The sequence below is a fragment of the Dipodomys merriami genome, unplaced genomic scaffold, assembly GCF_024711535.1.
Source record: "Dipodomys merriami isolate MVZ:Mamm:240054 unplaced genomic scaffold, mDipMer1.0.p SCAF_3, whole genome shotgun sequence".
NCBI lineage: Eukaryota > Metazoa > Chordata > Mammalia > Rodentia > Heteromyidae > Dipodomys > Dipodomys merriami.
Genome location: NW_027204492.1, coordinates 116,949,095 through 116,962,438, shown reverse-complemented (window position 1 = coordinate 116,962,438; position 13,344 = coordinate 116,949,095). Strand labels below are relative to the sequence as shown.

At 41.5% G+C, this 13,344-nt stretch overlaps 1 protein-coding gene across 1 annotated transcript in view; it reads left to right on the top strand.

Annotated features, from left to right (window-relative positions):
* Nucleotides 1–13,344, top strand: part of Wwc3 (WWC family member 3) — a 111,759-nt gene that overhangs the window by 45,164 nt on the left and 53,251 nt on the right. Inside the window, exons 3-5 of the mRNA XM_070040911.1 lie at nucleotides 873–1,076; nucleotides 11,123–11,199; nucleotides 12,499–12,578. Coding sequence (XP_069897012.1) covers nucleotides 873–1,076; nucleotides 11,123–11,199; nucleotides 12,499–12,578 — 361 coding nt within the window. The remainder of the gene's footprint in view (nucleotides 1–872; nucleotides 1,077–11,122; nucleotides 11,200–12,498; nucleotides 12,579–13,344) is intronic.

Sequence of the window (13,344 nt, the reverse complement as noted above, 5' to 3'; positions counted from 1 at the left end):
AGAGTTGAATCTATCTGTCTTACATCTTAGGGTGGTGGGGGTTCCTGCACTGGACCTGGATAATTGCAAGTTTTATGAAAGACAGGCCATTGGTGATTAAAGATGGGGGATAAGTACTGTCTTGTCCCAGTGCCCTTCTAAGAAGGCAGCCCTTCCAAGAAGGGGCAGGATACTTCCTCGAGTCCACTACCCACCGGGAAGGGTAAGATACCTGTCAGAAGAGAGGCTGAGAGGCCTCAGCTGAAAGTGACCCTTTTATAGCCCCAAACCTCAGGTAAATGTGGCTTTCCAGGCTGGCTTCCCAGGAAGGACTCAAAGGGATAGCTCTTGCTACATGAGACGTGCGCTCTCTGCTCTGTGGACTTGGGTATTGTGGCTGCATCACCAGGTTTCATCCTTCTGCAGCCAAGTGGCACAGATATTTACCAAATGGCATAGACATTTTCCTTACACAGCCTTTCTAGGTTGCTTGCAACCTGCTGCTGTGGCCTGGGACCTGTTGTGGCCTGGCTCTGGTGAACCTAGCTTGCCCATTCCCCTGTCCCCCCTTGTTTGCCACTGGCATTCTTGCCCACTTGCTCACTGAATCACAGCGAGTGTTTACAGAGGGTCCCTGTGCTGCCCACTCTGTGCAGGCCCGAGAAATGTGCTCTTCTAATGGATTATTTCATTATCTGTAGACTTGTCACCTGAACTGTGGATACGTAAGTCGAGGGTATACCATACTTTAGAAAGACTTACGATGCATCTCACAATGTGCATTCTGGTAATTAATTACGTTTCATATGGAGTAGCAACGTGACTGAATAACTGTTGGTCAACCTGCTGACTTTACCCTCAACTCCCTTGTGTTCCTGCTCTTTTCATTTCAGAGCTGACCCAGATTGAGGATCCAAGAGAGCAGTGGAGACGAGAACAGGAACGGATGCTGAAGGAGTATTTAATTGTAGCCCAGGAGGCCCTCAATGCCAAGAAAGAAATCTACCAGATCAAGCAGCAGCGGTTCGAGCTGGCACAGGAGGAGTTTCAGCAGCTGCACAAACTATGCGAGGACGACGGCCGCTCATATGCTAGCTGTGAGTTGAGTTGTCTTCTGTGGTGAATATATTCCACTTTAAAAGCTATCCTATTTGCTGGTTTCTCTTCAAATACCCAGCTTTATTTGGGCGAGATAGCTTTATAAAGATTTCAGTGACATACTGTTAGGTAATCAATAATTATCAAGTGTCTACTCGGTGCCCAGACACTGGGGTGTGGTAATCACTTACAACGAAAGGTCAAGTGGGGATGATAAAAAGTAACCAAGCACACAAAATCTCAGGCTACGATGTGAAACAACCTTCTGTCTCATTTTGGAGCAGACTTCCCCTGGAGATCATTATAGTTAATACTGTTTGTCTCAGATGATCTCTTGGGAAAATGATGCAGTAGTTCCCTTTATCCTGAGTGGGGAGATCCAGGAATCCGGAGGTCTGTCAAGTGCCTACCTCTGTACAGCTCTTTCTTGGGCTTTAGGTTATTGGACGGTTCACTGAAGGAGCAGGAGCCATGTCTCTCCCAGAGCCTTGGGAGCCTTTTTCTTTGACCCTCAAAGAAGAGGCTATGCCTTGTTATCCTCACAAGGAACCCTTTCTTAGTTTTAGAGACTGCCAGAGACGGGCTGCCATTTCGTTAGTATTTGGCAGGTGTCCTGTTATGGAAGGGGTCAGCTTCAGTCTCAGAAGCCAAACCTTTTGTTCTCAACAGTCATTTACTTCTTGAGCCAGTCTCTTCCCGACAGAGTTGTCACACTGCACAGTTGATCACAGGAGCACATGGCTACCACTTTTTTTTGGTGGCAGTGAACTTGACAAGGATATATGTATATGATGTTGGTCTTACTAGGCTTTATTTGATCAGTAGCTCAGTAGGAGTTGAGGCATAGGCGAGGGGGACCTATGTTGGACCTTGTTGCCTGGTGTTTGACTCTGGTGACAGAGCTTTGAACACTAACAAGATACTCATACTTTATTCTGTGTTGCAAGTCAAAATGGAATTAAGGCCAAAACAAATCACATCTACTATTGAAGTTGAGAAAAACATAAGAGCTGTAGACAATGATGAAGGTAATAGGAATTTAAGATATTTCTATTTCTGTGTACCTTGAAGGGAATGTGGGTGACACAGGTATAATGATGTGTTGCTTCAAATCATCTTATGGCTTGGTCTTCAGATATTGGTTCATACCAGTTTGTATGTATGTATGTATGTATGTATGTGTGTATGTGTGTGTATGTATGTATGTATGTATTTATTTATTTATTTTTGTTGGTCATGGGGCTTGAACTCTGGGCCTGGGCACTGTCCCTGAGGTCTTCAGCTCTAGGCCAGCACTCTACCTCTTGAGCCATAGTGCCACTTCCAGTTTTCTGGTGGTTTATTGGAGATGAGCTTCTCACGAACTTTCTTGCTTGGGCTGGCTTTGAACTGTTATCCTCAGATCTCAGCCTCCTGCATAGCTAGGATAACAGGTGTGAGCCACTGGGGACCAGCCCAGTTTACTTTTTTAAACTTTCCATCAGAAGGCAATAGGTTAGCTCCTTGTTGAAGTTTAGAGGCTAGTTTCTTCTCTCCACAGTTAAAAAAATAGTCTTTTTCTCTGATTTTCTCTGATTTTAACAGGGTGATACTGGCCCCATAGAATGAATTGAAAAGTGTTCTCTTCTTGACTCTTTTCTGGAAATTTATGTAGTGTAGACATTAATGTTTCATTCTCTAGAAAATCCATTAGGGCTGGAAGTTCTTTGGAGGAATATTCTCAACTATAGTTTTAATATCTTTAATAGATACAGGTCTATTCACCTGTATTATTCCTCCCTTCCCCCCTCCCTCCCTCCCTCCCTTCTTTCTTCCTTCCTTCCTTCCTTCCTTCCTTCCTTCCTTCCTTCCTTCCTTCCTTTCTTTCTTTCTTTCTTTCTCTTTCTTTCGTTCTCTCCCTTCCTTTCTTTCTTTCTCTTCCTTTCTTTCCTTCTTTCTTGCTAGGCCTGGGTGCTGTCCCCAAGCTTCTTTTGCTTAAGGCTCACACTCTACCACTTGAGCCACAGCGCCACTTCCGGTTTTCTGATGGTTAATTGGAGATAAGAGTCTCACACAGTTTCCTACCTTGGCTGGCTTTGAACCACGATCTTTAGATCTCTGCCTCCTGAGTAACTAGGATTACAGGTAGTTTCTGTATTTCTTCTTGAATCAGTTTCCCCCCACCCCCTCCGAGAATTCGTCTATTTCAGCTAATATAAAAAATAGCAAGCTTTTCTATCACAGTTCAGTAGGGAATGTTTTAGACTTTGTGGGCCATTCCATCAATCCTATTATTGTGCAAAAGGAGTCAGAGATAGCAGGTAAACGAGTGTCTGGCTATGTTCTAATAAAACTATAAAAACAGGGGGCTGGGAAGGTAGCTCAGTGGTAGAGGGCTTGCCTTGCATGCATGAGGCCCTGGGTTCGATTCCTCAGCACCACATAAACAGAAAAAGCTGGAAGTGGCGCTGTGGCTCAAGTGGTAGAGCGCTAGCCTTGAGCTGAAGAGCTTAGGGACAGCGCCCAGACCCAGCGTTCAGGCCCCACGACTGGCAAAAAACAAAACAAAACTATCAAAACAGGTAACAAGCCATATTTGGCCCACAGGGAGTTTGCCAAATGGTAATCTGAGCTGCCAAGTTGATAGACCTCTGTGAGATCTGAGTGGATGGCCTTTCTTTGTGTCATCTTTGAATCAGTGTAGCTGAACATAATTTCTTTTTATTATGAACTGGACTTTGGTTTTCTCTTTTCCATATTTGTTATATTTTTCTATTATTTTTTAAAATTATTTCCTCCTTCCTACTTAGTTTGCTTTTAATTTCTTCCTCCTTTTCTAGCATCTTGAAGTGGAAACTTTATAGATTACTGATTTTAGACCTTTCTCATTTTCTCATGTAGCTTTTAAAGGTATAAATTCTCCTCTCAAGTTCTTTTAACTGCATCCCACAGATTTTGGAATACATACTTTTCATTCAGTAAAAATATTTTCTCATTTCTTTTATAATTTATTTTTTGAACCATAGGTTCTTTAGAAGTGAGGATTTAAAAATATACCATGTTATCGATTTCTGGTTTAATTCTAATGTTGATAAAACTATACTAGGTAAGATTTCAGCCTTTTGAGATCTATTAAGATGACTTATTGGCTTCTCTTGGTGATCTCATCGGATCTGAAGCTAATGGACACCTAGCTGACACATTGGCTTATCACTGGTTCTGAGATGATATAGTTAGCAATTGTAAACTTTTCAGAAAGTATTTAAAAGAAGCCAGTTTGAACCATATAAAATTGTCATTTTTGTGGTGAAAAAAGGGCTGAACATTGCCAGTTTCTTATAATTTATTCTAATAGTGTATTTCTTTACAGTAGCCCTTAGGTACTTTATCTGTTACAAGATCAAGTTGTGTTAGGTCGCAAATCAATTTTTAATTTTTTTTTACCTCAAACAACTCTATTCCATTATTTGTCTATTAAAAATGAATTTTAAGGGAATATAGAGAGAAAATACAACAATATACTTAATAACCACATTTCTCCAGTATTATATACCAAAGAAAGTAGTAAATACTAAAATTTAATACTCAAGCATAAAATACTTAAGATTTATCTCTTATATCAGCAATTCCCAACATCATGGAACCTTTCCCCACAAGGAGTATACATTATAAGTGTCATTAATATAGTTTCATAGGTTCATGGTCCCCCAGGAGTTTTATTCATAGACTTCACTTTTTCATGTATATACTAGAAATGCCGCCTTCTTATAGTCTAACTTATTTTATAAAATGATCAATGTTACCAGTTAAAAACTATCTAGAGTACTAAGGAACAAAATCATGCAACTTTAACACATTTTTTAGATGTTTCCTACTTTTAAGACTAAAGAATGAGGGGCTGGGAAGGTGGCTCAGTGGTAGAGTGCTTGCCTTGCATGCATGAGGCCCTGGGTTCTATTCCTTAGCACCACATAAGCAAAAAGAAAAAAAGCCAGAAGTGGCGCTGTGGCTCAAGTGGTAGAGCGCTAGCCTTGAGCTGAAGAGCTGAGGGACAGTGCCCAGGCCCAGAGTTCAGGCCCCACGACCGGACCCCCCCCCCTCGCCAAAAAAAAAAAAAGACTAAAGAATGAGCTGGGTATTGGTGGCTCATGAATGCAACCTGAATGAAATGGAAAAAGTACATATCAGAAAAACTCAGCAGTAAGTTTCCTGCCAGTAATTGTAAAGAAAAATAGAGTCAAAAGAAGGCATGTGTTATGTACTACCTGGTACCAATACAGTCAGAACATCAACTGAAGTGAGTGTAGAGACTCGGGACTATATTCCCTTAAAGATGCAGATATGCATCTTACATGTAGTACCTTAGAGTACCCATATTGGGTAAGGAGCAAAGAGAGGAACCCAATGTAGTATTGAGCCTCTGAATTATGGTTATTTAATACTTAGAATCCTATGAATTTGAGATATTCAACAAGATCAAGTTTTGTATTTCCATGGACTTTTCACCCCCTTGACATTTGGGGAAATAGGAATTATACTCAAATAACTTCCAATACCCCATGGAATTTCATTACTGTCCAACAAGAAGAAATATTCAAGATACTCTCTTGGAAGTGGCATCCATTTCTTTAATACAGGTAGCTGATGATTCTGTGGTATTGAGATTCCATTGCTGGACCTGCTCAAAGTCTTCCTTCTTCCCTGTGAGCAGGTCATCTTGAAAGCCAGACTCAGGCCTGCTTGTTTTCATGAAAGGACTGGAGATGCCAGTGGAGCTTCCTGGGGCCTATCAGCTCACCAGGGAAAAAGTCAGCTATGAATGGAATCTAGGAGCTAATCCAAGTGGTTTATCAAGTTGCTGCTGTCTCTAGGGTTTCCACCAGGCCCTTTTAGTCTGCTGTTTAACCTGAGCTACTGATTACAATGAGGAAAACCCTGCTAGTCATGACTCAAATAAATTCTTTCTGGCCACAGGGTAAAGTTCAGTACAGTGATTTTGTTGGCTTGAATCACTGTGATCTAACAGATGGCTTGCTTGTATGGCCAAGCCAGGGCTGGGCCTATGTTAGGAGCTGCTTATGGCCATTTCCATAGCACACCTGGCTGAGGTCAGCCACACAGGATCTCTCTCAGTACCAGCTTGTCATCTCAAGCGGGGGTGGGAGGTGGGTGTGGGGGGGTGTCTCCTTGTCTTGGTACTGGGAACTGAATATCCTGGATTTAGTTCCCATTAGTTCCTTTACTGGTAATAAACAGAAGCAAAAGGAAACATTATTCAATAAGCTAGTGTTTCATATGTATTATTGTGGTTGCCACATTGTGAAGCATGTGCTATTATGGTCATTGTTCTCTCGAGAAACTGAATATCACTAAGACTAAATCACTTTCTTCGAGGTTATTTGCCTGGGAAGTGATGAAACTTGGATTTAAATCCCGATCTGTTGTGCCTTTCAGTTTTGTGTAGTATTTCCTAGACAAAGAACAGGCAGTTCAAAAGAGCTGATTGTACTTTTGGATCATTTGTATTGCCCCTGCCCCCCTCCACTGCCTTACCATTTTCAGGTTATCCGAAAATAAAGATTGGCTATAAATCAACAAGTTGTCTGGCAGTTATACAACAATAAAAGGGGCAAGTGGAAGGTAGAACACTTTCTACTTCTTGACTTTCTCATGGTCTACATAGAATCACAAAATTATTCAATCATATTTTGGACAGATGTTTATTTAGCACCTGCTGTTGGGGGACACAGAAACATCCATAATGGCTGATTGATTGTAGGGGAAAATGAGGTAATAATGATAAGCATAAGATTGAACTACAATGGCCATTTCTAAGGTTGGAGCAGAAGGGTGTGGGGAGGACTGAAGAAGGGGAAGTGTATCTTGCCCACACCCTTCACAGATTTCCCCTGAGCTATGGAAATCACCAGAATAAGACTCTATTCATTGGAGAGGAAAGATTTTTGTGTCAATGTTGGGCCATCTGGTATCTAAGAATATCTAAGCCTTGACCTTTTTTGTTCCTGACAAAAACAAATTCAGATGCTGTGTTGAATTAGCACACACATGTCTCCAGGAATCAAGATCTGAGCTCTCTTTTATTTCTGTGAGCCCTGGATCTCACTGCCTGGCACCCCGTCCTGTTTTGTGCTTTGTAAGGCACTGGGATATAACTACTCTACAATAGATTCATTCAGTGATATACCCAGGACTTTTTGTTGTTGTTGGTCGTGGGGCCTGGGTGCTGTCTCTGAGCTCTTCAGCTCAAGGCTAGCGCTCTACCACTTGAGCCACAGTGCCACTTCTGGCTTTTTCTGCTTATGTGGTGCTGAGGAATGGAACCCAGGGCCTCATGCATGCAAGGCAAGCACTCTACCACTGAGCCACCTTCCCAGCCCCCCAGTACTTTTTATCCAGCTTCATTTTGTAGAGTTCTCTCCTATATTTTTCATTGCAACATGTTCATGTATTTGTCTTCCTTTTATCACTGAATCCATTATCTTCAAAACTTTTTTTTTTAAAACGAGTTAGTCTTTGATTTTTGAGAAACTTTGCCTCTGCATGCATTCAGTTAGCTATGTGACCATTTGCAGGATCTTTTGGAAGAAATTCTTATAAACTTACTTTAAGCCCACAAGCTGAAGTTGTCAATGCAAGTGTTTGCAAACAACGTTTTTGTGGAACACAGCCATGACCACTCACTTGCTTATTGTCTATAGTGGCTGCTGTTTACAACAGCAGAATTGATGATTTGAGACAGACAGAGCCAAATATATTTATTCTCTGCCCCTTTAAAGAAAAACTTCCCTATCCATGGTCTACACCAGTATTCTCAGTCCTGGCTGTAAATTTGAATCTCCCAGAGAGCATTTACAAACTATACTACTGCTTCGTCCCTAGGCTGAAAAATTTGGGTTTAAAGTGGCTTTGGTTGGGGCCAAACATTTTTGTTTGTGTCTTTAACGCCCCCCGCCCCCTGCCCCATGGCTCCTGAGTCAAGGTGCACTGGTCTAAACTGATGTGCAGATGCCCCTTTTAGCAGCAGGACATGACTGTTGCCGTGGCTCTGTGAGTGAGACACCAAGAGTGCTTTCGGGTGCCTGGGAAAGAGTCCACCTTATCTCGGTGAGAAAGTGCTGACTCACCCTGGATTCTTGGGTCAGGTGGTGGAAGAAGCTTGACCTTATCAGCCATGAGTCCTGCCAACATTCTTTCTGAGACTCCAAACCCATCCCACTCAGACTATCTTACATCGGCTCTGCTAAAGGGTTTCTCATCTGCTGTCTGGGTTAGGATAAGGGCTGCAGGCAGTCTGCTCAGCCCTTTGTTTTCCTTCACACAAGCATGTTGGAGCAGGCAGGAGAAAATGGATCACGCAGCAGTTTTCACATGTATTAGCTGGCACGCCTCAATCTTGAAGGCTAGAGCCGTGATAATCCCTCAGGAGCCCAGGCCCCAGACAGGAGTCCTTCCCCGAATGATGCTTTAGTATAGGTCAAGTCATTGCAAACCTAGTCTTTTAATCTATAAAGTGGAAAACATAATCATTCTGTCCCTTTCACAAAGATTTTTATGAGGATAGATGAAATCCACGTGAAAGGCACGCTATAATAGCAAGGCATAGTCATTTTCATTGTTGTGGTCCAACTAAGCTATACCCTTTTTATTATATCATCCAAAGCAATATTATATGTCTGAGCAGACTCTTTGAGCTCTTTAATCACTTCATACACTCAACTCTCAAGAGAGAAGAAAGCTTCTGAGGTGGAAGTCTGGTCTTTATCATAAACTTTGAGATTGAGACATGCTTAACCAGGGAAGACAGTTCTTTTTTTTGTTTTTTTTTTTAACATAAATGTGAAGGGCATGCTGCTTAGAAGGAGTCTGGAGTCAGAGCTGTTCCTTGAACCCCATAAGTGGGTCTGTTAAACTTACTGTTTGATGTAAGCAACTTAAATTGCCTTTTGTCTTATCTCAGACCTGGAAGTTCCCAACTTTAGAGAGCATGTGAATAGTCTTGGTGTAGTAAAATCCGTCATCTGAGATGGCCTCAGCTGTAAGTAATGGAAGACTAACTCACATGGGCCTAAAGAATAGGACATTCATTGTCATATAACAGAGTCCTTTGGAGTTTGAGTAGGGTTTTCCATTGGTGGATTTGGTGGCTCCTTGGTGTTTTTGGTCCATTAGAAAAGATTAAAGCTTTAAGATTTGGAAATAGGCATTCTCATCTAAGAAAGAATTATGGGTCTCTGTCTCTGTCTCGTTCTGTCTGTCTTTCTCTGTGTATTTTGTTGAGATTTGTTGGAGTGTGCTACTAGCAAGCCTTACCTCTAGCCCAAGAATACTGTTTAAAGAATATTTTGCTCTGTGTTTTGGAGAGATCACAATTCAAGTTTTAAGAAAATTTGACATAAAGCTGGCAAAAATTGAGTGCTTCCAGATACTTATTTCTAGTAGATTCAAATGTTTGAAGTTCTGACTGAATGGGGCTTAAGTAGTAGATTTTCCATACAGCTGTTTTTAAAATGAGAGATCTGAACTGCTTAAATTAACTTTGGATGTGGTACTAATTGGGGTTTTAAATAACTTTGCTGTGTAAGCGCCTTGATAGTTTTGAGCTGTCCTTTCCAATATAAAGTCAAGAAGGGATTTTAAATTAAATTCTAGTTGTAGACACCTAAGCTAACAGTTGACAGTCACCCTTGGGCACCCAAATCTAGGGAGTATAAGAAAGAGCACTGGCCCTGCAGATAGATCTTTTGAGTAGTTATGTTAAGGACACTTGTCAGGAGGAAGATGATTCCAGTGTCTGGGTGGCTCCCAGAGAAAGACAAGGAACTAAGGAAAAGAGTACAAACCAAGTCGTTGTAGTGTGCTTCAGATATCTAAAGAAAATAGAAAGAAACATGAAGAAAAAGCAGTACAGAGAGGTGAAAACTGTGGTAGGCATGAGAAATAGCCCAGGGCTCTTCTGGCTGTTGGAACATTGGAAAAGGCAGAATGCGGGGCATGTGTAAACAGCTCTGTGGCCCTATTCACTCTGGTATTGGCTACTCACACTAATGATGCTGGACCTGTAAAAAGCGCTCAGATCATGTGCACTGCACTGTATGGAGCTGTGTGGTATATTTCAGCTATCCATTCATCAGGGACAAGCTGTGAGAAAGGAGTGTTCAGTTTCGGGGGAGCAAACAACTTGGGAGCAAAGCTTTTCTCAATCCTGCCAGATTGACATAGTATTGACACTGAGATGATTTTGAGTGTTTCCCTTCCTCATGTCAAAATGTATTTATCTGGAGAATATAGATGTGAAGAAAACGAAGATAATATCATTTGTGGTATAGCCACAAAGAATAACCAGTTAACCTTCAGTCACTTCTATCTGTATATTAGAAAAAAAGTAAAAGATGGGTTCACACCACAGGTACCATGCGCATAGTAAGAACAGTTTTCTACATCATAATTTTTTCCTCTTGCATGTATGCTTGTGTGTGTGTATCACAGCTTGAATTGTGTGTGTGTGTGTGTGTGTGTGTGTGTGTGTGTATGTGTGTGTGTGTGTGTGTCACTATCGAGGATGAACTCAGGGTATTATACTCTTATTCACTGTTCTTGTTCATGGTTGCTGCTCTACCACTTGAGCCACACCTCCAACTGGGCTTTTTGCAGGTTAGTTGCAGATGGAGTCTTACAGACTCTTTTGCATTGGCTGGTTTTGAACTATGATCCTTCAGGTCCCAGTCTCCTGAGTAGCTAGGATTACAGGAGTAAATCACCATTGGTTGACTGAACATATGCTTTTTAATCTGAGTAGATTCATAGCAGAAATAAACAGTTTTGATTTACCTAAAGCTATGTATTTCTTATGTGGAATCATGTAGAAAATCTTAGTGCAAAAATCAAACATCAAGAAAATTTGAAATAATGAAATGTTAATTCTTTAAGAGTCAGAGCCTATTTGTAAATCTGAGACTTAGAATTAATTCTTTAATATGATAAGTCAGGAGTTCTTGTGTGTATGCATTTTAAAGGATTAATTATGAAATACTTTCTTTCTGTTTAGCTTTTTCTGGATATTCAACAAATACGAAGTATGACCCACACCAAATTAAAGCAGAAATAGCAAGTCGCCGGGATAGGGTAAGTAAAACCAGTGTTTTCACAAATAGGAAGTCCCACACATATTCTATGTAACATTACTTTATCATGGTTCATTTTGTGGTTCTCAACATGTCTAACACTCAGATGTTAGTAACTAGATTTCAATGTCATGGATTATTATTGCATTTTGTTTTACTTTCTACTTTTTTCCAGTAGGAGGGAAAAGTTCCATTTTGAAAGCACAGCTCATCTGACAGATGTAGTCAGTATCCCTGTGCATGTTTCATGGGGCTGAACTCACTGACCAACTGGAAGTAACATCAGGGCCCTATCTCACAAGGCTGCTCATTTCCCTGAGCTAGCAGGATGCCCGCCTTCACTGCAGTGGCTGCCATTCATTCTCCCTGGGGGACTAGTCACTGAGGGCTGGCTCCTGCAACACTGCTTGACCACAGAGGTTCTGATAGGCCTCCTTTTCTGATGCCTGCATTCCTCAGGTTTCACCTTGTCTCATCCCTGTCTGCCTGGGAGTCTGGCAAGGGGCACATTTGTGCTGCATTTGGGGTAAATCTCAGGAGACACCTTGGCAGTGAGGCGTCCTGATGTGTCATTCCCTGAACCAGGCTTATTTTTTAGTGCAGTGGTTCTTAAAATTTAGCACAGCTAAGAAAACAAGCTGGGAAACATCGTAAAAGTATAAGCTAACAGTACCCCACACCTCATGCAGGTCTGAGGCAGGTTCTGAAATCTGCTTAAAACATTACACTGGGCCAGGCACTGGTGGCTTTCGCCTGTAATCCTAGTTACTCAGGAGACTAAGAACTGAGATCGGCTTCAAAGCCAGCCCAAGCATGAAAATCTGCAAGACCCTTATCTCCAATTAACCACCAAAAAGCTGGAAGTGAAGCTGTGGCTCAAGTGGTAGAGCCTTGAGCAAAAAGCTCAGGGACAGTGTCCAGGCCCTGAATTCAAGCCTCAGTACTGGCATACACATATATAAATTACACTAGGCAATTTGAGTTTCATGTGGTCATAGAGACCTGCTTTTACAGACTGTTAACAAAGTGAGATTGATGAGCAGATGAAAGTATCACACAGTTGTGAGATGTAAATTGTCATCTTGAAAAAGAACATCATTACCAGCTTCCCATTTGGGTAGATACTTAGCAGGACTGGGAATGCTTGAGTCTAACTAAGCAAGGTGGTTTAGTGGCAGTTTTATTTCACATGTATGATCCAGGGAGTTGCAAGCTAAGTAGAAATGTAGATGCCAGGGCAAATAACTGTTGAAATAATTTTTCACAGCTTATTTTTAGAAAAAATGTAATTTGTCTTTAGCTTTCCAGATTAAAGCGAGAGCTGACCCAGATGAAACAGGAACTGCAGTACAAAGAAAAAGGCGTAGAGACACTACAAGAGTGAGTTGCCTGCATTGTCATTGGCAGCATTTGCCTGTCAGTTTCTTTTGTTCTGACATACTTGGTTCCTGGGTATGTGTCCGAAAGCCTAATGTCCTTCACTTTCATGCCTTTATATATACTTTTTTATTTCCAGCCGTAAACACCAGAGTCTCTCTTTTTCTTTTTTCTTTTCTTTTTTTTTTTGGGGGGGGGGGTCCGGTTGTGTGGCCTGAACTCTGGGCCTGGGCGCTGTCCCTCAGCTCTTCAGCTCAAGGCTAGCACTTTACCACTTGAGCCACAGCGCCACTTCCGGCTTTTTTCTTTTTTGCTTATGTGGTGCTGAGGAATCGAATCCAGGGCCTCAGGCATGCAAGGCAAGCGCTCTACCACTGAGCCACCTTCCCAGCCCCTCTCTCTTTTTCTTGAAGATACTTGTTAGTTTTATTCTTTAAAAATTTCTCCTTCTAGGAATCTTTAACTTCCACTTCCTACATGAAGAACAGGAAGTGTTTCTCATTTCCATTTCTCCCTACTTTGACCTTGTTATACTAAAATGAATCCTTACTAACACTTTCAAAAGAAATTTTCATTCTCATTAAAATTAATTAAAATTAAATTTTAGTTCCTGAGCCTTAGTAGTCACTTCTAATGTGCTCAGTGGTACACGTGGCTAGTGTGCATTTTCTTTGCCATGAACACTAGTGACATTTTGGGCCACATGACTGTGTAGGGGCCATCCTGTGCACTAAAAAGTTGGGTAGTATCCCTGGCCTCCACCCACTAA